The 24,600-nt window shown below is 59.1% G+C and overlaps 2 protein-coding genes across 17 annotated transcripts; both read left to right on the top strand.

Moving 5' to 3' along the window:
* The first annotated feature begins 576 nt into the window (after positions 1-576).
* TFAP4 (transcription factor AP-4) lies at positions 577-9,979 on the top strand. 4 transcript variants are annotated; one of them, XM_087912683.1, is made up of 7 exons: positions 577-1,294; positions 6,499-6,664; positions 7,090-7,188; positions 7,274-7,444; positions 7,622-7,702; positions 8,261-8,422; positions 8,951-9,979. In XM_087912683.1, exons 2-7 carry the CDS (start codon positions 6,590-6,592, stop codon positions 9,131-9,133), a joined length of 771 nt encoding a protein of 256 aa, XP_087768809.1. In that variant the 5' UTR covers positions 577-1,294; positions 6,499-6,589; the 3' UTR covers positions 9,134-9,979. The 4 variants fall into 4 exon arrangements, with proteins under 4 accessions (XP_087768809.1, XP_026560279.1, XP_026560280.1 ...); XM_026704494.2 differs by lacking the exon at positions 577-1,294 and adding an exon at positions 4,286-4,964; XM_026704495.2 differs by lacking the exon at positions 577-1,294 and adding an exon at positions 5,285-5,683.
* A 911-nt stretch (positions 9,980-10,890) lies between these two features.
* On the top strand, positions 10,891-23,918 carry SRL (sarcalumenin). Of its 13 annotated transcripts, none has more exons than XM_026704518.2 (8): positions 10,891-11,144; positions 15,676-16,533; positions 18,256-18,342; positions 19,126-19,221; positions 20,056-20,091; positions 21,063-21,179; positions 21,922-22,155; positions 22,934-23,918. In XM_026704518.2, the coding sequence occupies exons 1-8, from the start codon at positions 11,084-11,086 to the stop codon at positions 23,743-23,745; spliced, it is 2,301 nt and encodes a 766-aa protein (XP_026560303.1). In that variant the 5' UTR covers positions 10,891-11,083; the 3' UTR covers positions 23,746-23,918. The 13 variants fall into 13 exon arrangements, with proteins under 13 accessions (XP_026560303.1, XP_026560309.1, XP_026560308.1 ...); XM_026704517.2 differs by having other exon boundaries at positions 10,925-11,144; positions 18,256-18,345; XM_026704515.2 differs by having other exon boundaries at positions 10,925-11,144; positions 18,253-18,342.
* The last annotated feature ends 682 nt before the right edge of the window (positions 23,919-24,600 follow it).

The raw sequence follows: 24,600 nt of genomic DNA, 5'->3' as shown, positions 1-24,600 counted from the left end.
AGCGGGGAGGGGGGCGAGTCCCGCGCGGATGGAGGAGGAGGCGGCGCCTGCTGGAGGAGAGGGGCGGGAGGAGGGGCGGGAGGGCGGCCCCTTCCCCTTGTCCTGACCGACAACCTCCGGCTGCGGATCGGCGGAAGAACCAGGCTGGCCCCGCGCCCTCCGAGGGGGCGGAAGGGGGGCAGCGCGCCAGCCTGCCTCTTCCGCCGGCAGGGAAGAGCCGGGACAGGCCGGGATGACACGGCCGATAGGCCGCCGGCCCGAGCAGCCGTCGCGCTCAGCACTCTCCTCGCCGGCTTCCTACGGGTCACATCCGGCCCGCTGCCTCTCTGGGCTGGCGGGCAGGCCGCGGAAGGCAAAGGGCGACGGCCGGGTCCGCTCTGGGAATTTGCCTCCTTCAACCTCGGGCGCAGGCCGGCCGGGGCTTCCCCCTCGCGTCCGCCTGCGCCGCCTGCCGAGGAGGGAACCTGCTGCCCTCCCCGCCCCGTCGCCTAAGCGGGCCCGGACTTCGGGCCCCTCCGCCCAGAAACGCAGGGCCAGCCCGGCGGCGCGGCTCCTTCCGGGGGTGGAGGCGGCGCCAGTCCGCCCAGATAGGGTGGGCGGAGCGGGACGCCCTTGCAGGCCACGGCTGAAGCTCTTTGGGGCGGCTCTGCCGGGCAGCAGGCTAGTCGGGGCGGCCATTCGCTCCGGGCCTGAGATGCTGCGACACCGGCAGCGAGATCCCCGAGCTTTTTCGCATCGGGGCGGCCTTGGCGCCCTCCTTCCTCCGCCTTGGGCTCGCCCGATCCGTTAAAGGCGGACAGCAGCTGGCTGGCGTCCCGAAGCTTCCGGTCGCTATGCGGCCTCCTTCGGCAAAGGCGGCCAGCTGGGGCTCCGCAAAAGCCGCTTTCTCCCTTTGCTCTCCTTCTGCCGGGCCCCTCGGCGGCCCCTTGTGAGAGCAGAAGGCGCTCAGATCTCTGCCCGTCCCGTCGCTCCTCAGCCTGGGCCACCGATCCGCGCCCCTCGGGCTGCCTCGGGCACCGTCTTCCCTGGCCGAAGGAGGGGATGCCAGATGGCCGCTGGGACTGGCCGCCCTTGGGGAAAGCTCCCGGCCCGTCCTCCTCTTTGGCAGGGAGCGGCCTGGCCTGGCAGCAGTCCCAAGGCCTAAGGCTGCTCTCTAGTCCGGATGGAGAAGTTCCCCCAATGCCACAGCCCTTCTCCTGGTGCCCCCCAGGGCCCCTCTTCAGAGACTAGGCACCTATGCAGAATTGGAGGCACAGAACTTCCCCATTTTGGAGCATCTGCTGGGGGTTTCACGGTGAGTCATGTACCCCTCCTGCCACCAGAGGACAGCTAAGCCTGACCTCAGTGACCTCAGCACCTCTGAACGCGGCTTCTTCAATGGGCTTCCCAATAAGCAGCAAACGCTGTACCTGTCCCCTGCCATTTCTATTTCAGTGCACAGACCTTTTGCCATGGAGGTTTAGAATCTGGCGCAGGATTCTTCTGGCTGGTCTTCACAACAACTTGGCAATACATTCTGGCAGCGGGGACTTAAAATCACCTGATTACCATGCTCGGGTTATCTTTGGGGCCTGATCCAATCAACACAACTAGAGGCCACTGCTTGGGGAAAGCATCCCAGATACCCCCCCCCCCCCTAACAATTGAGCCATCATGTTTCAGGGTGTTTGTGTGGGAAGAGTTGAAATTGATTAATCTGACACTGGGTTGGAATTGACGGCCTTCCATTTAAATTATTTCAGTGCTTATGTCTGTGTCTGCCTTTGCCCAGCACAAGCTGCTCATTTGGGGGGGTGGGGGGGAAACGATGGTGGTCAGGGGATTGCTGGTAACGCCTGGTGCTTTGCCATCAGCCCAGATCAAACAGCTCTATGGAAGGCTGAAAGGTGGCACTTAAGACCCATTTCCAGCTGAGCTGTGCCAGGGCAGGGAAGGACTCCAGCTTTTTCAGCACCTCCAAGAGGAAGGCTTTACTCACTCAAGTAATTCAGGAACTGAATCGAATCCTTTGCACTTTTTCCTTTTGTTGCTGGAATTGTTCTTATGTGCCTGTGATGATTCTATCTGGTTTATCCTGCTTTGCCTTTCTGGCACCTTGTATTTTATGTTTGTGATTTCTGTCATATAGAAAGAGAACTTTGGATCCGGGTCAATTTAAAATGGGAGAAAGCAAATAAACTCTGAAACTGGATGGCTGTGCTGTATCCTCTTAGCCACAAGGGGGAGGACCTCTGGCTGTGGTGCAGACCCTCCTCAGTCACAGCACTTAGATGGTGAGGGGGCACCGAGCATTTCCCCAAGTGGTTCACTCCTCCAATTCGTTTCGGGACATTCGGCCTCTAACAAAGACAAGCTTTCTATTGCTCCTCACTGCAGGGAACCGAAAGGCTCTGGGCCAGAGGGTGGGTGATGGGCCCCAGAGAAAAGTCTGCCTCCAAATCCACATTGGGAGGGCCCCCTGGAATCGGGTAATCAAGTTGGAGCCCAGACACCTTGAGCAGGCTGGAGGGTTGCCCATCCTGTCTCCCTCTTGCATAAGAGGCCTTTCGCTTGTCTCAGAGGCATCTTGGCCCTCGGCAATCTATCGTCCAGCTACCCTGCTGGACTTCTGCCCTCTGGGACACCTGGTTCTATGCTGCTGGTCGTGGTACCCTTAGCTGTGGGCCCTTTGTTTGCATTCAGGGCATCTTTGGCCTGTTCTTTTACTCCAGTTTGGAAAGGAAGAAAAGCAAGGTCCTGGCAGTGAGACCCAGACCTGATTTCAGCAGAGAGATCGGCTGGCTGTAAGAAAAACTGCAGTCACCCTATAGATCTGGAGAAGATTGTGTGGTAAATAAGCCAGGAACCGCATCTCGTGTTGATGATTGCCAGGCTAGGGATGCGCTCAGCTGAGCTACCAGCAAGCCCCTTGGCAGGATTGGGGCAGTAATGTTTGTCCTGTTCTGGCATCCCTTTCTATGGGGCGAAGAGGAGACGTCAAAAGGAAAATCAGACTCTTCACTCTTGGGAACTATAAACATGCAAAATAGGAATTTTGTCAAGCTGGTTCAGTTCAAAGGTGTGGAAGGAGCTATCCTTTGACTTCCCAACCTTCCAGCCTGATTCTCAGCATGCTATCCATGAGTTCTTTGGTTTTGGCTAGCAGAGTGTAACCCCACTGCACCAACTGTCTTGACTACAGCTAAGGGTTCAGATTCTGCCACAGGGACTAACCCGGTTACTTGAGCATATGTTGCCATGGCTAGATCCAATGCTATGGCTGTTGCCCACGGGCTCAGACTGGACCCAAGAGAACTCCAGGCGCAGGTTCATCTCCCCATAGCCCAGCCTTCCCTTCCTTGCTGTATCTTCCCTGGACAAGCACTTCAGGAACAAAGAGGCACCATTGCTGCCCAGAGTCCGTTCCCCCATCGGCTTTTCGAGTGACCAAGACCACCCTCTTCTGCTTGCATGGGCTGGGTGTCCTCCCCAGGCCGGCACTAAGCTTAAAACTGCATCCAGCCATAATGTTGACACTTGGACTTTGCTTTGCATTCTCCAATTGGACAGGGCATATGGCATGACACCACCCAGAATGGTGGGAGTTGGTGGGCTATGTCTTTCCACAGCACTGACATAGTTCACCTTGGTTAGCTGATTGTGTAAATGTTAACTGAGGTGCTGGGTCGTACAAGCTAGAAGGAACCTTAATTCACTTTGGCTTAGTGTTTTGTGGGAGCCTGACCAGGTGTCTGGTCACTTCACAGGTGGAGGGAGAGGGAGGTGGCAGTGGAAGGCTGATCAGTAGCACACCATAGCAGTTGGTCAAGTGGGACCCCTGTGCCCAGCTATATCCACCGTTGTGGCGTGGCCACAAGACCGCCAAGCCTAAGAAGCCCATGAGAAGAGGCCCAGGCAATCCTTCAGCAAGAAGGACGGGCCCAGGGTAGGCATTGCCTGGTACATCAAGGGCCAGCCACCAGCAAGCTGGCAGAGTAGCCAGGCTTCTCCAGCCCTTGCCTGTGGCTGGCCTAGGACAGAGCTTGGGTGCTACTCCAGGGCTTGGTTTGCTCTGCACAATGCCATTGGTGGGGCTTGGCCTGGCCTGCTCCTTAAACTGGTTGTTTGAATAAGTTGCAGGGAAATTGGCCCCTATTGAAAGTTCCAGTCAAGGCAGACCTTTGTCCATATCCAGTCAGCTGTGTCGGAGTACAAATCCCAGCATCCCTACTTGGCCAAAGTAAGGCTTCCACAGAGGCCCCGGCTTCTCCTCGGCCACAGCCTTAGCGGCTGAACCAGGCCCGCTCCCAAGTCAGTCCGGGAGCACCAAAGCCTCCCCACGCTTCTAGCGGGGAGAGGCCGGGCTCTTCCCCCTCGCCTCCCGCCCTTGGTAAGGCTCAGCCACTTCGCCCCCCTCGCAGTCTCCCCAACTGGGGGCCGTTCCTCGCCCCTTCCACGCCGCCAAGAGCCCCGACGGCAGGAGGCTCCGGGCCGCCGACCCAAGGCGGAAGGAAGCGGCCAAGCCCCGGACCGCTCGCTGCGAGTTCCGAGCGCTCGGTCAGCGCCGCACTCGGGCCGGGCCTTCCTCGGCGGGTCTGCCGGCTGGCGCTGCTGCTGCTTCGGGTGGCAGGCGGGAGGGCGGCGCGGCAGCCGCGGCGATTCGCCCTTTGTTTACATGGGCCGGTGGCTGGCGGAGGCGGCGCCGGCGGAGGGAGGGAGGCGGGCTGGCGGGCGGGAGGGAGGCAGTGCTGCGCTCGCCCAGCTGTTTCCCGCCTTGAGCAGACACGCGCAGGGCCAGAGCCGGAGACGCACCGCGGGACCGGCGGACGCGTACTCGCCCGCCGCCCGCCCCTCGCGCTCGCCGCCGCCCCGCGCCGGCCCCGATCCCGGCCGGGCATGGAGTACTTCGTGGTGCCCGCGCAGAAGGTGCCCCCGCTGCAGCACTTCAGGAAGACCGAGAAGGAGGTGATCGGCGGGCTGTGCAGGTGGGTGCGCGCGCCGGGCGGGCGGGCTGCGGCGCCGGGCCCGCCGTGGAGCGCGGGAGGGACGGGGATGGCGGCGGCGGCCGAGCACGTGGGTCTGTTTTCCGGAGCGCGGCGGGCAGCGATGTTCCGCCCCGGCCGGCCCCGGAGGGAGCGGGGGCGGGCGGCGGGGCGAGGAAGGGCGCGGCGGATCCCGCTTCCCCCGGCCCCCGCGAGTCGCGCGCCCCGCCGGGCCTCTCCCAGCCCGCCGCGTGTTTACTGGCAGCGCGGCGGCCGGGCCTGGCCGTGACTGTGCAGCCTCCGAAGGGGCGGGCCTTGCCGCCGCGGGCTGCCGGGACATGTAGTGCCGGGCTCGGCCGGCCACGCCGCGCCGACTCGCACAAAGGCTGCCCGCCGCCGCACGTGCCGGCCGGGGCGCCGCTCTTTGTGCGCTGCAGCCCGCCCGGCGGAGCGGGAAGAGCAGGCGCGGCGGAGCGGCCCCACTCGGCGTGCCCGCCCCCCGCCAGCTGGGCCTCCACGTGGGGCTCTGCGCGGGCCCGGCAGGCCGCGGGCGCCTCTCTGGGCCGCTCCGAAGGAACCCCGATCCGGGCCGTCTTGCAGCGGCTCTTGGCCGCTTCTGCTCGCCGGGAGCCTCCCATCCCCGCCGGCATGCGCGGCGACCCTTTCCCGTGAGGGCCCCATGGTGCCCGCTGGCTCTTCCTCGCGGGCAGAGGAAGCGCGCGGTAGGTGCCCCGGGGTCCGCGGCTGCAGGCCCGGGTTGATGAGGGAGACGGAACCCAACGACCAAGTAGTCGGGCCCCCTTTTTCTGTTGTGCAAAAGCCCAGAGATGCGCGGGGTGGAGGAGGCAGCTCCCTTCTTCTGGCCTGGATGGTTGTGGGTGAAATTGGGGGCGCGTTGGGCCCGCTGTGGGTTTCCTTAGTGGGGAAATGCTGTTTTACTTGGGCTGCTGCCTGGCTCCGGTAAATGGAACAGCACAAAAGACACTTTAGCAGCTGAGCGGGTGTGTGTGTGTGTGTGTGTGTGTGTGTGTGTGTGTCAAGCGTGCCCTGGAAACGGTCAAGGACATTAAAATGGATCGGAAGGTGCTTAAGCAGAGCACCCTGTTGAGGTTCTTTGAAAGCCCCACCGGGACAACAGACTGACAGCACGCAAGGGCGCACCCCACCCTTTCAAAGAGCCTGTGCGTCAGTTCGAGGCTTGAGCTGCCCTTTTCCCCCAGCAGTGGAGAGCCCGTCAACCCTCTGAAAGCAGAGCTGCTCCATGTGCCTTCCTGAGTGAGGGGCCTGCTCCTCCCTGGATTGCAGGGCATCTCCAAAGTAGCCATCAGAGTGCACCCTACTTGGCCGGTGTGCTGTGGGTGTGGACTCTGCGCTACAATGAGGAACGGATCCGAAGGAGCCCCCCTTGGGAGGGAGGGTGGCCAGGAGAGGCTATGGTGCAGGCGGCTCTGGCCAGAACACACTGCTGGGCACTAGGGCTGGCCACTGGCTGGGGGAGCCTCGAGGACCCATTTCTAACCGTGCTCCTCTGCTGCAGCCTGGCCAACATCCCCCTGACCCCAGAGACACAGAGGGACCAGGAGCGACGGATTCGCAGGGAGATCGCCAACAGCAACGAGCGAAGGCGCATGCAGAGCATCAATGCGGGGTTTCAGTCCCTAAAAACACTCATCCCACACACAGACGGGGAGAAGCTCAGCAAGGTGAGAGGCTAAATCTCCTCACTGATTGGAGGTGGCTGCAAAGCCTCAGTAGTGGGGCCGGCAGGGGGTCAAGCAAGTCCCTGCCAGGCCCTGATGGCGGGTGGGGCCTACTCACCAGGACTGGGGAGCAAAGGCCTTAGGGCATCACGCTTAGGAAAAAATGGGGGGGCGATGTGCTGAGAGCCTCTGCAGGTTGAATGCTGCAGCTGAAAGGAGAGAAGGGGGTGCTCCCTGGGGAACAGTGGGGTGCAACCAGCTGCTGAAAGCCATGGCAAGCGGGGGCCTCTGGGAGCAGAGCACGGGAGGGGTTTCCCCAAGGGAAGCTGGCTGAGCAGGGAATGAGGGGGCTGGCTGCCTTGTCTGGTGGGGGGTGGGTGCCAGGTCCGCCCTCTCAGGTGTTCTCTACTTGCCTCTTCCTTGGTCAGGCAGCGATCCTGCAGCAGACGGCGGAGTACATTTTTTCTCTGGAGCAGGAGAAGACGCGGCTGCTGCAGCAGAACGCTCAGCTCAAGCGCTTCATCCAGGTGGGCCCCAGGGAGGCCTTGGCTGGGAGGGGGGCCTTTTCCCCCTGGTCCCTACAGCCCCCCTCAATCTGGGCCTTCTTGGCAGGAGTTCAGCGGATCCTCCCCGAAGCGGCGGCGAGCAGAGGACAAGGACGAAGGCATCGGATCGCCGGACATCTGGGAGGATGAGAAGGCTGAGGACCTGCGCCGGGAGATGATCGAGCTCCGGCAGCAGCTGGATAAGGAGCGCTCGGTCCGGATGATGCTGGAGGAGCAGGTGTGCCCTGCGGGTCTGGAGGCAGCTGGGGGGGGGTGTTTTCTGGGCAGTGCGCCAGCAAACAAATGCCCCTGCGGGCAAACCGGGCCAGGGTGGGTAGCCAGAGGGCCCTCCTGTGCCCAAGCGTCCCTTGCCCATTGGGGAGGGTGACCGGGCCTTTCTCTGGCTGGCTGATAGGTACGCTCTTTGGAGGCCCACTTGTACCCGGAGAAGTTGAAGGTGATTGCCCAACAGGTGCAGCTCCAGCAGCAGGAACAGGTGAGGCTCCAGTGCCCAGAAGCACCTGAGCAGCAGAGCGTTGGTAGCGCACGGCCCCAGTCAGTCCCCCTCCCGGCCTTTGCAAACAGGGCCATGGACAGCAGGAAACCGCAGCGCTGCCCCAACCGTCCCCAGCAGATACTCCTTGGGAGGGTGGCGTATCTTGGGTGAGGAAAACGAAGTGGGGATGCCCAGATAAGATGGCTGTGCCCAAAAGCCCTGAGGAGTTGAGCACCCACCTTGTTGGTCCTGAAGCATCTTTGGTGGCTTCTGCCCCATCCACTGATACACGCTTCTAGATTTTTGTGGCCCTGGGAAGGAGGGGCTTCATCCTTGGGGCTCCAGGTGTGGCTCAGGGCTGTTGGGGTCAGGTGTTGAGGAGAAAAGCTGGAATGAGAGGGCTCTCCAATCCACCGGGGCACGACAGGGCCTGAGCTGTCCAAGGGCCTTCCAACCGCTGCCTCCCCCGTGTCTCTGTCTCAGGCCCAGGGGGCGTCCTGGTACGGGAGCCCTGCAGTTGCGTGCTGTGTGCCAGGTGTTTTTCTCTCCTTTCACCAGCTCCTGCCTGCTCACGGCCCTCCGGCACCCACCCAGCACCCAACGGTGATTGTGCCTGCACCACCTCCACCTTCACACCATGTCACCGTGGTAACCATGGGGCCCTCCTCAGTGATCAACACTATCTCAACGTCCAGGCAGAACCTGGACACGATCGTTCAGGTGAGCGCAGGACGCAGCAGTTCCTGACCTGGAGAAAGGCGGGGGGAGCTTGGCCTCCCTCAGAGAGGCTGGGAAGTGGGCCCCTCCCTGGGCATGGAACAGGCCCTGGCAAATGCCCCCACAAGTAGCTACCAACCTCAGTGTGCAGCTCTGCTTCAGCGCTCCCGAGAAAATTGCCCTTGTTGCACCCCACCTCCTGGCCTGGCTACACTTGAGAGGAAGGCCTTGGGGGAAATTCCCTTTGAAGCTGGCATTCGTCCCAGTGGCAGCTCAGGGCCAGGCCCTTGCAGCCTCGTTCTGACCAGTCCTGGCACACCGTTGTGCCCCTGATGGTTCCTCCAGGCTGGGTAGAAAAATGGGCACTATCCTCTTGGCCTCTACGGGGGCCGGATACGTCCATCAAGAAGGTCCTTGGCTTGCCCGAAGGAACCGGCGGCCAATCTTGGGGCAGGAAGGGCCCAGCAGAAGGCTGCCGGTCAGTCCTTGGGCAGAGAGCCCACTGGCATCTACTGTGCCATCTTCCCCCAGGCCATCCAGCACATTGAGGGGACTCAGGAAAAACAGCTGCTGGAGGAGGAAGAGCAGCGCCGGGGGGCAGTCATTGTGACCCCAGCCCGAGCCAGCCTGGACCCCTCAAACTCGGACACGGCCTCTGACCTGGAGGCGGAGGACGACGATTCCATGGAACACAGCAAGGCCCGGATGCCCTGACCTCTGCCTGGCAGCGGGAGGGTGAGCAGGGTGGGGGCGAGGGGACTTCAGGAAATGTGCTGAAATTTTTACAAAATACCACAACATTTGGGTCTATTTTGTGACCTTCCAATACTGTAAGTGAGAGGAGCGTTAGGACGGGGGTAAGCTGGACATCGGGCTCTCCAGCTTGAAGCAGCTGGGGGAGGGTCGGGCTCTTCCTGGACACGGCTAGGCAGTAGTCCGTGACTCCTGGCTCAACGGATGGGTTTTCTCTGGCCCCTCTTCGGCCTTGCTGCTGGTCCTGGGGGCGGGGGCGGGGGGGCGAGGCCTTCTGAAAGCTCCAGGAGAAGCCTGGCGGTGGTAGCCTTGGGGTTGTCTCTGCCTCACTGGTCCTCCTCATGTACCTCTTTGTGCAGGGAGACCCCTGGGGCCCCTCCATTCTCGGGGCTGGTTCAGGCTTGGGGCCTTTTCAGAGCCTGGGAGAGAGCATTGACCCCGGCCTCTCCCCTGGGTGGTTTCGTTCTTGGAAGCACTTAAATCCGTTCCGTGGGTTGACCAGGTCCGTGAAGAGCGGTCCTGCTCTGTGGCGGTTGCTGTCGTTGCATTCTGTGCTCCCCCCCCATTCCCCCCGCCCCTGAGATCTTGGCCAGGGCTTTTTCGTGCTGGTTGCTTTTGGTAGGTTCCCCCAGCCACAGCTGTTCTTTTGTTCTTTCATATTTTTATATGGGTTTTTTTTTGTTCTTTTTTTTACAAGTTTTGGGTCTTTGTGTTCATTGAGATGCTATTATATTTTGTTAAGAAAGTGGAAAAATGAGGCTTGTGCCTTTGTAAAGAAACAAAATAAAGTTTGTACTTTGTTTTTTATGTCTTGTTTAGTTTTGCTGAGTTGGGGGACAGGCCAGAAATTGTGGGAGGGGCTTCAACTCTGCATACCAGAAGAAAAATAAGGTCCTCTATAAGCACTGCAGACCGTTAGCAAAGGTTGCTGTCCCCAGGCCAGGAACCACTTCGTCTCCTTCCCCTTCTCAATGTTCGGGAATTTAGTTCCCAGGGCCTGCCTTCACTTCCCTTGCCTGCAGTTTCTGTGGTGCCCAGCAGAGGGAGCTTGTGCTTGCCCCTCCCCTTGGTGGACCAAGAGGATGGGGGCAGGATGGATTTTGTCCCCCTGGCCTAAAGCGCAGTTGCATCCAGCGGCCCTGGTGTCAGTTAATCCCTCCCCACTTTCCCTCGGGCAGGAGCACCCCGGGAGTTTGCGGGTGGCTGATTACAGAGGTGCGGGGCAGCCAAAAGCAGAAACATAGAAACCGCCTGGGCTTCAATCTTGGGTGCAGCTTGGTCTTCCCAGGTTGCTTGGCAACCTTTTGGCAGGGCTTGCTAGGGCCCAGATCCAGCATTATGCTGCCCCCTGCAGGCACACTTTGACGAGGTCTCTTGTGCCAAAGCCGTGCCCTCTGTCTTGTGCCCACCAGTTTGCTTTTCTTGCCCCGAATGGCTACCAGCTTCATACACCCCCCGCCATCCTTTGAGGCATTTTGCAGGCCGTGGGGGGCTACCCAGCTCCTCCATGGCCATTCTAGTCACCTAGAATGCTGTACCAAGACAGGATGGTGTGGTTGGACTGCTGCTCCTGCTGACGCCGTGGGCAGGAAGAGCTGGTCCCTGCCCCCCCCCTGCACACGCGCGCGCACACACACACACACACACACTGCCCGTCCTCTGGGACCTTGGCTCCAGGCTCAGCCCTGGGCAGCAGCTGCCGTAACGCTCCTCCTCTTCCCCCCTTAGTGGCTGCCTCTGAAGGGGGACTGAGGAGGTTGGTGAAGAGACCGGGTGGGGAGGGGCCTCCAGTAGTCCGGCACCGGCACCATTGCCTGCGTGGGCCCTGCGGCCAAGCGGCCACCTGCTTCTCCAGAGCCTGCCCGGGTATAAATAGTGCGGAGGAAGGGCAGAAGGTTCCTGGCAGCCAGTATGGCAGCGCTGAGGCTCTTCTGTTTCTGCCTGGCACCCGTTGTGCTCCTCGGGGCGGCAGGTAGGGTCCCTTGTCCGAAGGCTGAGAACCCATGGGGAGGGCCAACCTGCCAGGCCCATTGCAGGCAGCATGGGGGGGTGGGGGGTGGCAGCCCTGGGGCCCCTTGGGAGGGCAGTGGTGAGGCTGGGGGCGAGCCAGAGGAAGAACAGCTAGGCCGGGAGGTCTGTAGGTGCCATGCTGGGAACACCCTGCTCCTCTGCGCTTGGAGACCTGTTACCCCCGGGATCCCCTCCGTCTTAAGGGCCCCGGGGCTGCCCCTCCCACCTGGGTTTTCCACTGCCTGTTTGGGGCCCCTGGGCAGAACTATGTGGCATCCGACGCCTTCCCCTTGGGTGCCCTTGAGTTAATTTGGTTCTGCTGGCTGGGCGATGCCTCCCAGCTGCCTCCTAAGCTAAGTATGGAAACAGGCATGTAACTGGAGCCCTCCCGCCTTCCCTGTTGCCCTCATCAGCTCAGCTGCTGCCTTCTCACACTGTCACAGGCGCTGTGGACCAGCTGCAGCCTTTTAAGGCCATCTTTTATCATTCCCAGTACAAAAGGGAGATGGACAGCCAGGGCCGAGGGCTCCTTTCCTCCTCCCTCCCTTTCCCTTCCTTCCTTCCCAGCATCAGGACACCCCTGGGGCTCTGGGAACAAGGGGCCTTAGCCCCCTTTTCCAGCTTCCACAATGCCCCCACCCCAAAAGGGCGAGGGGGAATCTCTCCCGACTCGGGGTGGGGGCACACGGTAACCAAGGATGGGCTCTTACTGGACAGTGCTGGTCTAGCATGATGCTGGGGGGGCGGAGGGGAGAAGAGGGTTCTGTGACCTGGAAATCATTTTGGGGATGCGTTGAGGGGTTGCTCACAGGGCTTTAGCTGCATCCCAGTACTGGACGAAGGTCAGAATTAATGCCACGGACAATTAATGTGCCTGGGGAGGCCCGGGAGAAGAGCGCTGTGTCTCTGAGAGTTCATGGGGAAGGCGAAAGGCTGCCTGGCCGCCCAAATACTTGTTGACCAGGCGCTTCCCGCCTGGCTCTCCCCAGGAGCTCCAGGCAGAGTACGGAGCACTTCTGCTCCCCCTGCTGCGCTGAACCAATGGGGGGGGGGGGCAGGGGGTCACTTGCTTTTCTTGGCAGTCTCACCAGCTGTGGGTTTCCTGTGGTTGGCGTCAGTCCTCGGGCTGGCTGGCTGGCTGCACAGCCGGAAGCGTCCACTGGAGCTCTGGGCAGGAGGCTGGGTGAGGGGGAAGGCTGGCTCTCCTTAGAGGTCCTCACTCAGCCCGGCCACTTGCCGGGCACCCTGCTTGGCTCCGGGTGCCCTATGGAATGGCAAACAACCGAGCAGCAGCAGGGAAGGCCGGTGTGTGCGTGCATGCGTGTGGAGGTGGGGCAGCGCTTCTGGCTCCCCACAACAGTACACTGGGGGCTTTGCCTGACCCTTCCTGTTGCGCACCCATCCAGAACAGGCAGGGGGGGGGCAAAGAACTGGCCCCTTTCCAAAGGCCAGAAAAGCAGGCGCGTCCCCCTCTTTTCTCCGAAGTTGCAAAGGAAAACCGAAATGATGCTTCTCTGCCCTTTGGCATGCCCGTCATGCTCTTCTCAATCTGGCCACCAGAGGGCACCCTTGAGACGGGCTGGCTGGGCTGCTGGGCCGGGCTGCTTTAGGCAGTGGGAGACCCGAGGGCTCAGCTGAGGGAGGGTCCCTTGGGGGCAATGGCCTGCCAAGGGGAAAGGTCGAAAGGATCCCCCTTGGCGCAAGGCCCCTCCTACCTGGCTGCTTCTCCCCTTGGGGCGCCTCCCAGGTCGCTTGGCCAGGCTGCCCTGTCCGCCATGTGATTTGCTCAGCCCCGCCTGGCGCTTGCCTGTCCCTCTGGGTCATGTCCTGCAACTGGCACCCTTAAGGCTGAGGGCAGCTGTGGCCCTCAGCCTGAGCGGCCATGACGTTGCTTGGACTCGGGCGGCCAGCACGGACCCTCAATTCTGACCCTCCCAGGGCAGCAGGCGGAGCTTTTGCTGCAGGTCAAAGGGGGGCTCCAATTCCACGCTGCCCCCACAGCATCCCTGAAGTGCCCCTGAGGCTAAGCGGGGAGCCAGCATCGGTCCCTCCTTGGGACGGGCTCTTGCCTTTGTGCCTGCCGCCTTGCCTAAGGCCCGCAGGCAAGGACCCTGCAGGTCGGGGCTCCAGGAATTAGGAACCAGGCGCTTTGGCTCCTCTTCCAGGCCTGGTCTTGAGTGCGGATGATGCAGCCAGAGGACAGAGCTGGCCAGGGATGCCTGACCTCAAGAGGCCCAGGAGCAGAGAAGGTGCCTCTGGCAGCACCCAGTGGGGGTGTCGGGTGAGGCTTGCATGCAAGGGCCAACTGGCTGCAATGGGCTACAGTCCCCCTGCCACATCATTTCTGGGGCGGATGTATCTCTTCCCCTCCCTGCACTGGGTACTCAGGGAGGGGAGCCTGCCCAGCCCCCAGCAGGAAGCCCTGCCTCTCCCGGGTAACAGTGGCTCCCTTGGCCCTCTGCCCAACCCTCAGGGGAGGCCAGGGCCCTGGCAGGCTCTCCTTCCTCACCTTCCCCACCTCAAAGTAAGCCTTGTGGGCTCATTGCAGCCTGCCATGTCGGCAAATCCATGTTTGCAGCTGGCAGGCGCAGGTGGGAGGAAGGGAGTTTCTTGGCTGTGGGCTTCACCCAACAGCGACTTTCCCCATTGCCCCTTCCAGGGCTGGGGGGTATTTTTAGCCCAACGAGGAAGCTGCTGGTGCACCTTGGGCCCCTTTGCCATACTGTGGCCCGCCCTCCCGGTCGTCTGCAGATCAGCTTGGAGGTTGCTTGCCTAAGCCCGGGGGGCTGCCTACCCCAGCTCTTCAGCCTCTTCCTGTAGCATTTTGGGCTCCTCTGCTGGGTGACCAAAGACCCTGTCTAGCTTTCTGGCCCAAGCGCAGAAGAGGCAAGGCAGAGTCCTGCTCAGGGGAAGCAGGTTGCCCAGCTAGAGAGGATCTTGAGCCGTGGTGGCGTAGTGGTCAGAGTGCAGTACTGCAGGCTACTTCTGCAATTTGGCTCACCAGGCTCAAGGTTGACAGCCTCCCATCCTTCCAAGGTGGGTAAAATGAGGATCCAGCTTGTTGGGGGCAAGGGTTTCCTTAGAGAAGGCTGTAAAACACTGTGAAGGAGTATATTTGCTATTGCTATCCCGTTGGGAGGTGGAGAAGCCACCGTCCAAAGCCCCAAGTGCCCCACTTCCTTCAAGGCAGCAAAACCCCCAGCCCCACCGGGATCTTTTCCTCCCAGGAAGCCCTGAGCACCAGGACCAATGCCCCTCGCCTGCACCTGCTGGGCCCCACTTGGCTTTTTAATGCACTTCAACACCACCTGGCTGTAAGGCCCTTCCTCTTTGGGTTCTCATGCCGGTGATGGGATTCCTTGCAAGTAGCACCTGGCTGTCTACCTGAGGGTCAGGTGTGTGTGTGTGTGTGGGGATTATGTCTCGAGGTGAAACTGTTTCTGTTGGAACCATCATAGAGGGAGTCCCTGCCTGCCAGGCAAAGGGCGAGGGACGGTGGGAAGCCCAGGCAGGGCATCTGAGCTTCCCTCCTGGGCGACTGGCCAACCCCTCGTCAGCTGGCAGACCTGGCTCAGAGCCCACAAAGCAGCAGTGACAGCAACATCTCTTTGCCCCTCAGCCAGTTGGCATCACCTTTGGGGATCCTCTTCTCCAGGAGCAATGGAGGAGAGTCCCCCTGGCATTTTTCTGCTTGTAGATCCCGCCACTTTGGCCTTCCTGACCAGCAAAGAGGTTCCTCGTGCCCTGGATTCCTCCTGTCGAATAGTGCCACAATCTGGAGGGAGGGGTTTCTTAAGCAGGCCCTGACACTTGAGAAGAAAGCCCCCCTCCCACTACCCTGGGGGGAGGGAAATAAAAGCCCATTCCAGAGCTGCCTCCTCTACTTGCATGGCAGAGAAAGGGCTTTGCCAAGAGGGTTGACCTCTTTAGCCTGTGCCAGCCCTGCGAGCCTTCAGAGGGTTGGGATTTCTTCACTGCCGTTCTGCATGCCGATGATCTGGACAGGCAAAACTCTCCTTGACATCCCTGCAGTCCCCCTTTTTATTCTGTTCGGATTTTTAGTAGAAGACAGTCAGGAAGGCGGTTAGGTGGGAAAAGGTGGCAGCGTATTTACTGGCCAGAGCCTGGGGGGGGGTGACCTCAAGGGGGCTAAGGCCCCTGAAAAGACTCTTAGGGATGCTCCCACTGTCCATCTGTCTCTGTCTTGCTAGACTGAAAGGGACAGTCACAGTGCTGGCTAGGAGGCTGGTTAAGGGCAACGTGTGCTATCCAAGAGGGACGCCCACCTTCTCCAGCCCACCCTGGCACCTGGGACCAGGCCAGGCAAGCTAGATTCTAAATCTGCTGGTCAGGTCAGGACTGAAAATGGATTTAGAAGAGCCTCAAAATGTGCCTTTTCAGCCTCCTTTGAGTCCAGTTCTGCTTTTCATGCAGAAGCACATTTGCAATTTGAGGCAAAGATGAAACTGACTGATCGTGTTCTAACTGTCTAGAACTGCAAGTTTCTGCCCTGGAGGGCGCAGAAGACTCTGCCAACTTTGCTGAGGGTGGCTTCTTGCCTGGAGACCCAAGTCTAGTGAAGAAGCAGAGGCTGCTCAATGGACACGCTGCTGGGACAGGAATCCCCCTCCAGTTCTCAGGCAACCCGGAGAAGTCTCAGGATGATGGCTCCGCCAGTACAGGCCCCGCCGTGGACAGCGCAGAAAGGGCCCGTGTGGACACGAATGGCGCGGACGTGGTTGAGCTCGGGGAGGTCCTTGGCCGAGAACAGGGGGTGGCTGGTCATGCAGAAGGTGGAACTAGCTCAGGGGAGCTGGAGCAGGTTTCTACCCATAGGGCAGAGGGATTGCAGGAGGAAGAAGAGGTTCCACCGAAGACGGAGGCTCCTTTTGAGGAAGATGCCCAAGGGGTTCTCCCAGGACGAAACCAAGATATTTCTCAGGATCTTCTCCACTCTCTTGAGGCACAGCTGGATGATAACTTTACCGATTCCCCGGATGTGAATAAGAATTTGGAAGGCAGCTTTGGGGAAGGGCACTTGGGCAACCCTTCAGCAAGAGAGAGACCCAGGGAGGCATTCAGCGCTGGTCTGCAGGATGGGGGCGAATCAGGAGAGGCAGAGGAGGCAGCAAGTGCCCTTCCAGCACAGGAAGGAGCGACGAAGGAGCTGGCAGGGGGTCCCGAAGACGCTGATGGCCAAGGAAGAGCTGCAGTGGCCGAAGGTGGAGATGCCACCCCACTTCCCATGGAAGGACTGGGGTTTGGCGAAGGGCAGCCAGGTGGCAATGGGGTAGAAGTTGCAACAGCTTCTGAAGTGAAGGTTCCACCAGCAGAGAGAAAGCAACCCAGAGGTGATACCTGCACAGCAGTGGAGGCAGCGGTGGAGCGGGAGGGCCAGGGAGAGGGGCTGCCAAGGGGAAGGAGAGAATGAGCCCCATGAAGAGAAGACCTTCTGGGGCCTCTTTCCAAAGGGGGCAGCCCAGAAGGTGGCCTGTGTGGGGCAGCAGAATGGGCCCTCTGTCAGGCCCTCATGCCCTGAGGGGAGAGGAAGCAGAGCTGCCACCCAGCCAGCCAGGCACAGCCACCCCCAGCAGAGACCAGGCATTTTTGGCCAGGAGACCACTTGGGCAGGAGGCAGAAAAGCCGACTCAGCCATTCACTCCTCTTTCTAGGCCAAATCTTCCCAGGCCAAGGAGGCACGGGGGGGGGGGAATGGGACACCTTGATCTGGACTCCCAAGGCAGCCTCTGGATTGCAAGGCCCACCCCTTGTCCTCCCCCCCCCCCCTATTCCTTTCGCCTGGGCTCGGTGCTCTTTCAGCTCAGGCTGGCAAAGCCTGGAGGGTCCCTCAGAGCAGAGTCTGCTCTGGAAGGGATCCTCGTGGTCTGGTTCTGTATTCCTACCTCTGCTGGATTCCAAGTCCATGACGCCTGACCCATCTTGGCTCTTGTTAAGCCACAGGTATCCCCAACGTCTTTAGATCCTGGACTAGAGATGACGAATATACTCTTTCTAAGTGATGGGATTGAAGGAGCTGCCCTCAGGCAGGAATTCCTCCCTTTGTGGCTGTTTTTAATCAGAAGCAGCAAAATGGCACAAGCTCTCTAGGCAAGCAGTTCCACCGAAGAAACGGTGCTGCAGTTTAGAGGCTGGCAAGGATTTCATTTCATTCAATCGCGTTGTCTAAAGGAGCCCAGGCACAGCCCAGGCAGCTCATTTCTTTCGGCTCTGAGCTGTGCCGTTCCTTTCCCCAGGCACAGCCCAGGCAGCTCATTTCTTTCGGCTCTGAGCTGTGCCGTTCCTTTCCATGGGCTTCTGTCCTGCCTTGCCCAGATGAAGCAGCCACTGATTTTGGTCAAACCAGAATGCAAGGCAGCCTGTCCTGAGCTGGGGTGGGGGGGCTGTCAGGAGGGGTTCTTGGAAGGGAGGAGTTAGTGCTGCGTGGAGGTGGTGCCAGCAATCGTCAGCGGGGGGAGGGTGGGACATCAGAAGGAAGGCCTCTTCTCCCTGCTCCCCGTTTGGGCAGCTGAGGCCAGCGTGTCTCCAGATCATGGCCGTGGCTGGTTAGGCAGCTGGAGACAGCTGTCTTGGGAGAAGCTGCCCTGTGAGATGCGCCCAGTTTTCCCAGTAGAGCATCCCTGGCCAGGGCTCCCCTGAGGCTGGTGGCTTGAAAAGGCTGGGCAGCCAGGCGGGACGAGGGATGCCATTGGCCAATAGGCTTCCTAGGGGATAGATGGATGTCCCTGCCTGGACTGACCCAGAACGATGGGCCAGGTCCCCCCCACTCACCCGCTGGGGCTTGGAAGCACTTCTCAAAGGCCTGCCTTCTGCCTCCCTTTCCCCTTCTGGCTGCTGAAGCCACAGAAACCCTTCTGTCTCCTCTTTCGAGAGACTTCCTGGCCTGGCCCGTCCTCCAAGGCGGAAGTCTGAACTTGGCTCCCTGGCTGGGCCTTTTGCACCAGTAGAAATCGGGGAGAAAATGAACCTGATGTTGAAAATGCCTCTTATTTCCTTGGGCAATTTGGGCCTGACTGCAGCTCCCCCTCTGGCTGCTTGTTTTGCTCTTTTAGCAGAAGAGGTGGAGAACGCCCAGAGGGATCGATCCCACATCGAAAGCACCCTGAAGCTGAAGGAGGAGAAACCCGCAGACGACTACTCAGGTAGCAGTAGGGCTGCACGCCTGGCCAGGAAGGACCCTGCAAAGGCTCCCCGAAAGGCAGTGGAGAGCTATAGCAATAGCACTTATATACTGCTCCAAAGTGCTTCGCAGCCCTCTCAGAATGGTTTACAGTCATCCTATTGTCCCTGACAATCTCATTTTACCCTCATTTTACTGACCCCAGAAGGATGGGAGGCTGAGTTAACCTTCAACCAGCCAGGATCAAACTCCTGGCAGTGGGCAGAATCAGCCTGCAATACTGCATTCCAACCACTGCGTGACCATGGCTCAAGATAACGCATACACTTTTGAGTCAGTTGCAGCTGTTGTTCCAAGGGTGTTATTTGACTATTTATGTTACCTTCCGCTTGCTATCAACCAGCCTTAGATCCACCCAGATAAGTGAGGGAGCTATACAAACTTTTATATTGCATGTACGTAGACAGACCCCTGGTTTCCAGCCTGACTGCCCCTTGCCCCCTTTGCCTGCTAATCTTTTCCCTTGCAAGGAAAGCCATGCTGAGGCATTGTCCTTAAGCAGACCGGACCCAAAGTTTTCCCCCTCTTCTCTCGGTTCCTTATAGCTCTACCCAGCCCCACAACAGCCGTACGATGCTAGACTCTATCCTGCAGAGTGGGAAGGGCCAGAGGTGTCCTGGAGGGGCTGCCGAAGGGTTCGGGGGCAAGGGAAGCCCTGGACCTGTGCGTGACAGGCCCCACAAGCCCCTGGAGCAGCGGGCTGGACTGACTTTTCCTTTTTCTGCCTGGCGTCTCTCTCTTGCAGCCATCCTGCAGCGACTGAGAAAAATTTATCACTCCTCCATCAAGCCCTTGGAGCAGTCCTACAAGTACAATGAGCTTCGGCAGCATGAAATTACGGGTAAGGCAGGCGGGCTGTGGGTCTGGCTGTTGTTGTGCTGCCTGCCAGGGTCTTGCTTCCAGGGGCGGGGTTGGGATGGAGGAGGGGGCAGATTCAGCACAAGAAGGCTGACCAAGGAGAGTTTTTGGGAGAAAGTGGGACGCTCTCGGGACGAGGCATGCACGGGGGGTGCTGCAAGGTAATGCATTCCCCCCACAAGGCCCTCCCTTTCTGGCTCTGCCACACAGAGAATTCCATGCTGGGAGGATTGAGGGGCTGGCCCTCCCCACGGCGTTTCCCCCTTCCATAAGGCTCCTTGTATTTCTGCAATCCTGGAGGTGTCCTCTGCCTGCTGAAGTCTCCCTGTGGCCGGGGGGGTTCCCAGACTGACCCAGTGGGTGGGTCGCCTTCCCCAAACTGATGCCCTTTGAGTAGCCCCTGGCCTGGCTTGCCAGCACTGCTCGGGGCCACGGTCTTGGCCCGCTCCCCAGAGCTGGTGGCCAGTGGAGATCAACTTTGGAACTCAAGCTGTGTAGCCTTTCCAGGGCACAGCAGCCTTTGGCTGCCCGGGTTCTGTCCTACCAGGCCCCGTTGCAAGGGCTGCAGGTGTTCTGGGACTGGGTGCGCCCTCACTTCATCCTTCCCAACGGAGGGGGGTTTCCAGGTGGGGATGGCGCCCGTCCTCGCAGCATGAACACTAACCACAGGGGCTTCCTGGGAGAACCGCTGGGCCCCTCCCTGGAAGGCCAAGCTCTGCTTTCGTGCTTTTCTGCCCCAAACTAACCCTCCCCCTCCCCACCCTTCCCTACTCACGTTCCTTTTTCTCTTCTCCAACCCTCCTCTCCTGCCCCACAGCTTACCCTGGACGCACCCTGGGCTCTTCAGCCACAGGTGGGTAGAGCTGCCTGTCCTGTCAGTCAGTCTTGCCAGGCAGGTGTTCCCTCCACCCAGGAAAGAGCACCATCCTGCTCCCCCCTTCCAGCGCTCAGTCACAGTCCTGCTTGTTGTGGTGGAAGAGAAAGTGGGCCACCCTTGCCTCTCCTTGGCAGCCAGGGAAGTGAAGGACATGGAGCCCCCCCCACCAACACAAACACACCTTGCTTTTTGTGGCAGTAACGGGAAACTTGGGAGAAAGAAAACCGGGAGGGGGCATTGCAGTGGCTTGAGGACTGCGTGGCTGCCAAGGCCCCTGTGCTTCTGCGACTTCAGCCCTTCCTGGGCAGAGGGGCAACGGTCTTCCACCCAGGCATCTGCGGGAGGATTCCGCAGTGTGGTTTGGAAGCCTGTAACTGGCTTTGGTCATAATGCAGAAACGAGGGTCAGGTGCACCAGTTTCCTTTCTGAAACGCAGCAAATGCGGCGCAGGGGGGCTTTCCCTGGGGAGGAGGGACAGAAGTGCCCCCAACTCTTCCCAGGCCTCAGCTGCGCTGCCATCCTGAGGGAGATGTGCTCCCGGCAGCAAATGCAGATGCCTTGCTCAGGGGATCTAGGGGAGGTGGCCCCCTCCCCCTCTGGTCAGCCTCCCTCTCCTGAGGGCTCATGGGGGCTCTCCAGCGTCCAGCCGTGGAGGGGTGGAGAGAGGCTGCTGTGGCATCCCACAGCCCAGGCCCGGCAGGTGCTTCCTGCAGAGCTGAAGGCTGGTTTCTGTCCATGGGGTACCTCCAGCCCACCGTGCCTCCCTCACTTTCCCTCAGGGTTGGTCTTCTGACGCCTCCACCCTGCCTGGAATAGATGCCCCGGGGAGGGCAAGGACACCTGGAGGGCGGCTCATGAAGCGATGCCCCCAGAAGCTCCAGGGAAACAAGGCCTCAAGAGCCTCCCCCGCTTTGTTCCAAATCACCGCTCTTCCCTTCCTTCCGCAGACGGAGAGATTACTTCCAAGCCAATGGTGCTGTTCCTGGGACCCTGGAGCGTTGGCAAGTCCACCATGATTAACTACCTTCTGGGGCTGGACGACACTCCCCATCAGCTCTACACAGGTAGCCTGGGGCCCTGCAGGTCTGGCAAAGCTGGGAGAGTGGCGTCCCAACACCTTCCCTTCCCCTTGCCAGCCAGCCGCCCCTGCCTCCCCCTGCCGCGCTGGCTGAGCCCCCACCCGCTTCTGCTTCTGCCCTGGCCAAAGACCTTTGCCTTGTAGCAGGGCGCGGGGTGGGGCGCTGGCATTTTGCTTCCCTCCTCACCCCAGAGGGCAGCCAGGACCCGCCAAAGACTCAGAACTTCCTGGCTTCTGGCCCGGAGCCAAGTCATTGCAGCAGGCGTAGCCCTTCTTTCCTCCCATCCCCCTGAACTGGTTCTCAGTCCAGAAGGTTCCTCCATTTGCAGACTGAATTAATTAGCCAGAATGCTTTTTTTGGGCCGTGGGCAAATTCATGCCAGCCCCAGAACCTGTGACAGGGGAGCTGAAGTAGACCCTACAGAACACACCTCTTTCTCTCCCCACCCCCAGCTCTCTTGACCCCATGTGCAACCCACAAATCATGCTGGGTTTATGGGAAGCCAGCAGAAAATGAAGTGTGTGGGAATGGCCTAGGAAACAAAACTCGCAGTGGGCCTAAGTCTTCAGAGGGTCCTAGAAGAGCAGCCGGGCTTTGGGAGTTGCAGATCTGGCCCCTTGTGAAGGGTGGGGGTTCCTGAGGGCGCCTGCTTGCAAGGCAACGGCCTCCGGAGAAGCACCAGGGGCCGTAGCTGACCTGCACCTTGCTTCCCTTTCTCCATGGACAGGGGCTGAACCCACCACCTCCGAGTTCACCGTCATAATGCACGGCCCTAAAGTCAAGACCATCGAAGGGATTGTAATGGCTGCAGACAGCGCCCGCTCGTTCTCCCCCCTTGAGAAGTTTGGGCAGAACTTTCTGGAGAAGCTGATCGGAATTGAGATCCCTCATAAGCTCCTGGAGAGGGTCACCTTTGTGGACACCCCCGGCATCATTGAAAACCGGAAGCAGCAGGAGCGAGGTGGAGTTCCGTGTCTTCTATTTCCAAATCTTGGGAGGAATGGTTTATTCTGGTGGGCATTTTAGCTGCTACCCATGTTATCCTTTACATAAAACCATCCCAATCCACCTTTGAAAAGGGGATTAAAAGCTTGCTCAGGGCCAGGTTGAAGCAGCTTTTTATACACGTTGGTTCCATTCTGATTGTTGCAAGATGCTGCCTCAGTCATTTGTATCTGTATTCAATATTACTTAAAGGAAACTTAATTGAAAAAAGGATGCAAATCATTAATAGAAAAAATACCCAAAGCAAAACATTCAGATTTTGGAACATATCCTTTATTTACAAAGCGAAAGCCCAAAGCAAGGCCAAGCAGGTGAAGCTCTTCTGTGCACAGAACCCTAGAATTTGGAAGAACCAGTTTTGGGTGTCTGGAAATGGAAGCGAGCAACTGGCCTTTAGGGGCCCTGCCAGGGTGGGGGGCAGTTTAGAAGGCAGCAAACTCCAAAATTAATGCTGTATCCCTAAGTACCCCAATGTTCAAAGCTTTTCAAAGCTTACCTAAAATAAGAATCAAACGTTTTAAGCATCAGAGCTGTTGCCTGAGAGACTTTGCAATTTGGCTTATCCACCTGCTATTATTTTCTTCCTCTTGTTAAGTGCTCCTTCTTGCATCCAGCAAATCATTGCTCAGAGACAGGGCCCTTTGCTGCTCTGTCCGCACGGTCCAGAGCCATGGCTGAGTGGACGCCAGCTCCCCCTTTCAAAGACCACCAAGCCCTCTCTCCTTCTCTTGCAGGCTACCCATTCAATGACGTCTGCCAGTGGTTCATCGATCGAGCCGATCTCATCTTCGTGGTGTTTGACCCGACCAAACTGGACGTGGGGCTGGAATTGGAGATGCTCTTCCGTCAGCTGAAGGGCCGGGAGTCTCAGATCAGGATCATTCTGAACAAGGCGGACAGCCTGGCTACTCAAGAGCTCATGCGGGTATACGGCGCCTTGTTCTGGAGCCTGGCCCCCCTTATTAATGTTACTGAGCCCCCCCGCGTTTACGTCAGCTCCTTTTGGCCCATGGAGTACCAAGCTGAAACCCACCAGGACCTCTTCTCCAAGGAGGAGATCTCCCTTCTGGAAGACCTGAACCAGGTGATCGAGAACCGGCTGGAAAACAAGATCGCCTTCATCCGCCAACATGCCATCCGGGTTCGCATCCACGCGCTCTTGGTCGACCGCTACTTGCAGACCTATAAGGACAAAATGACTTTCTTCAGTGACGGAGAGCTGGTCTTCAGAGACATCGTGGAGGATCCAGACAAGTTCTACATCTTTAAATCAATCCTGGCCAAGACCAATGTTAGCAAGTTTGATCTGCCCAACCGCGAGGCCTACAAGGATTTCTTTGGGGTTAACCCCATTCACAGCTTCAAGCTGCTTGCGCAGCAGTGCTCCTACATGGGAGGCTGCTTCCTGGAGAAGATTGAGAGGGCCATCACCCACGAGCTGCCTGACCTGCTCGGGAGTATCGGCCTGGGGAAGAAGCCCAGCGCCCTCTCCTGCGACACAACCGGCTGTGGGGAAACTCCAAAGAACCGCTACAAGAAGCACTAACAGGCTGCCAGTGTGACCCTCTTGTGCCCCGGTTGATGAATGAGCTTATGTCTTATCTGTCCAAGAAGCCAAGGTCTGTTAGCCCTTCTGGGGGCCACAGAGCAAGCAGCTGGTGTCATAATGGCAGGGAAGTTGGGTGGGCCTAGGAAAGAGAATAAAGCACTGTGAACACCTGTCACGGCTTAATCTTTCTTACTTAAAAAGAGGCAATGTATCAAGGAGAGGTAAAATTGGCTAAGGCCTTGCATAGGCTAAGCAAGAAGGAAGGACCAGAATGTTGATAGAAGGCAAAAAAGGCCTCCTGACCACCAGGGGAAGCCAAACATGGCCCGTCCCTCATAACCTCTGGCTGCATTACAGGGAGCTGAGAAACACAGGATTTCAGCACACAACCAGTTCGACTTGCAGGAGCAGCCATTTAACCAGACGCAAAAAGCAATGGAGCCACAGAGGCCTTAGAAGAATTGGCAAAGGGTAGCTCTCGGGTTGCCAGCTCCTCCTCCTCCTCCTCCTCCTCCTCCTCCCCACCATTCTAAGTTAGCTCCTCTTCTCATCTTGGTGAGCTTTTTCTGAATTGTTTGGAGAACTCTCCGAAGCATTGCTCTCGTCCAGCAGGAAGAAGTGCTTTTACCCAGTGAATGGGGCCTGCTCCCCGAGGAATCTGGATGCCTTTTCCTTCCTTGCCTACTTTATATCCTTGATTTTTTAAAATATGTATTTCCCTTAGCCTTCTGTTCTCAGGCTTGCTGGATTCCCCTCATATCCCTCCTGCCGTTCCTTTCACACATCAATGTTTTGCAAGTTGCATGGAATGACACGTTTTTGCAGCCTGGTACTCTTATTATTTGCCCGGTT

The sequence above is a fragment of the Pseudonaja textilis genome, chromosome 14, assembly GCF_049901715.1.
Source record: "Pseudonaja textilis isolate UNSWEBS1 chromosome 14, rPseTex1.2, whole genome shotgun sequence".
In the NCBI taxonomy this organism is placed as follows: Eukaryota; Metazoa; Chordata; class Lepidosauria; order Squamata; family Elapidae; genus Pseudonaja; species Pseudonaja textilis.
This window is presented reverse-complemented; position numbering and strand designations above follow the sequence as displayed.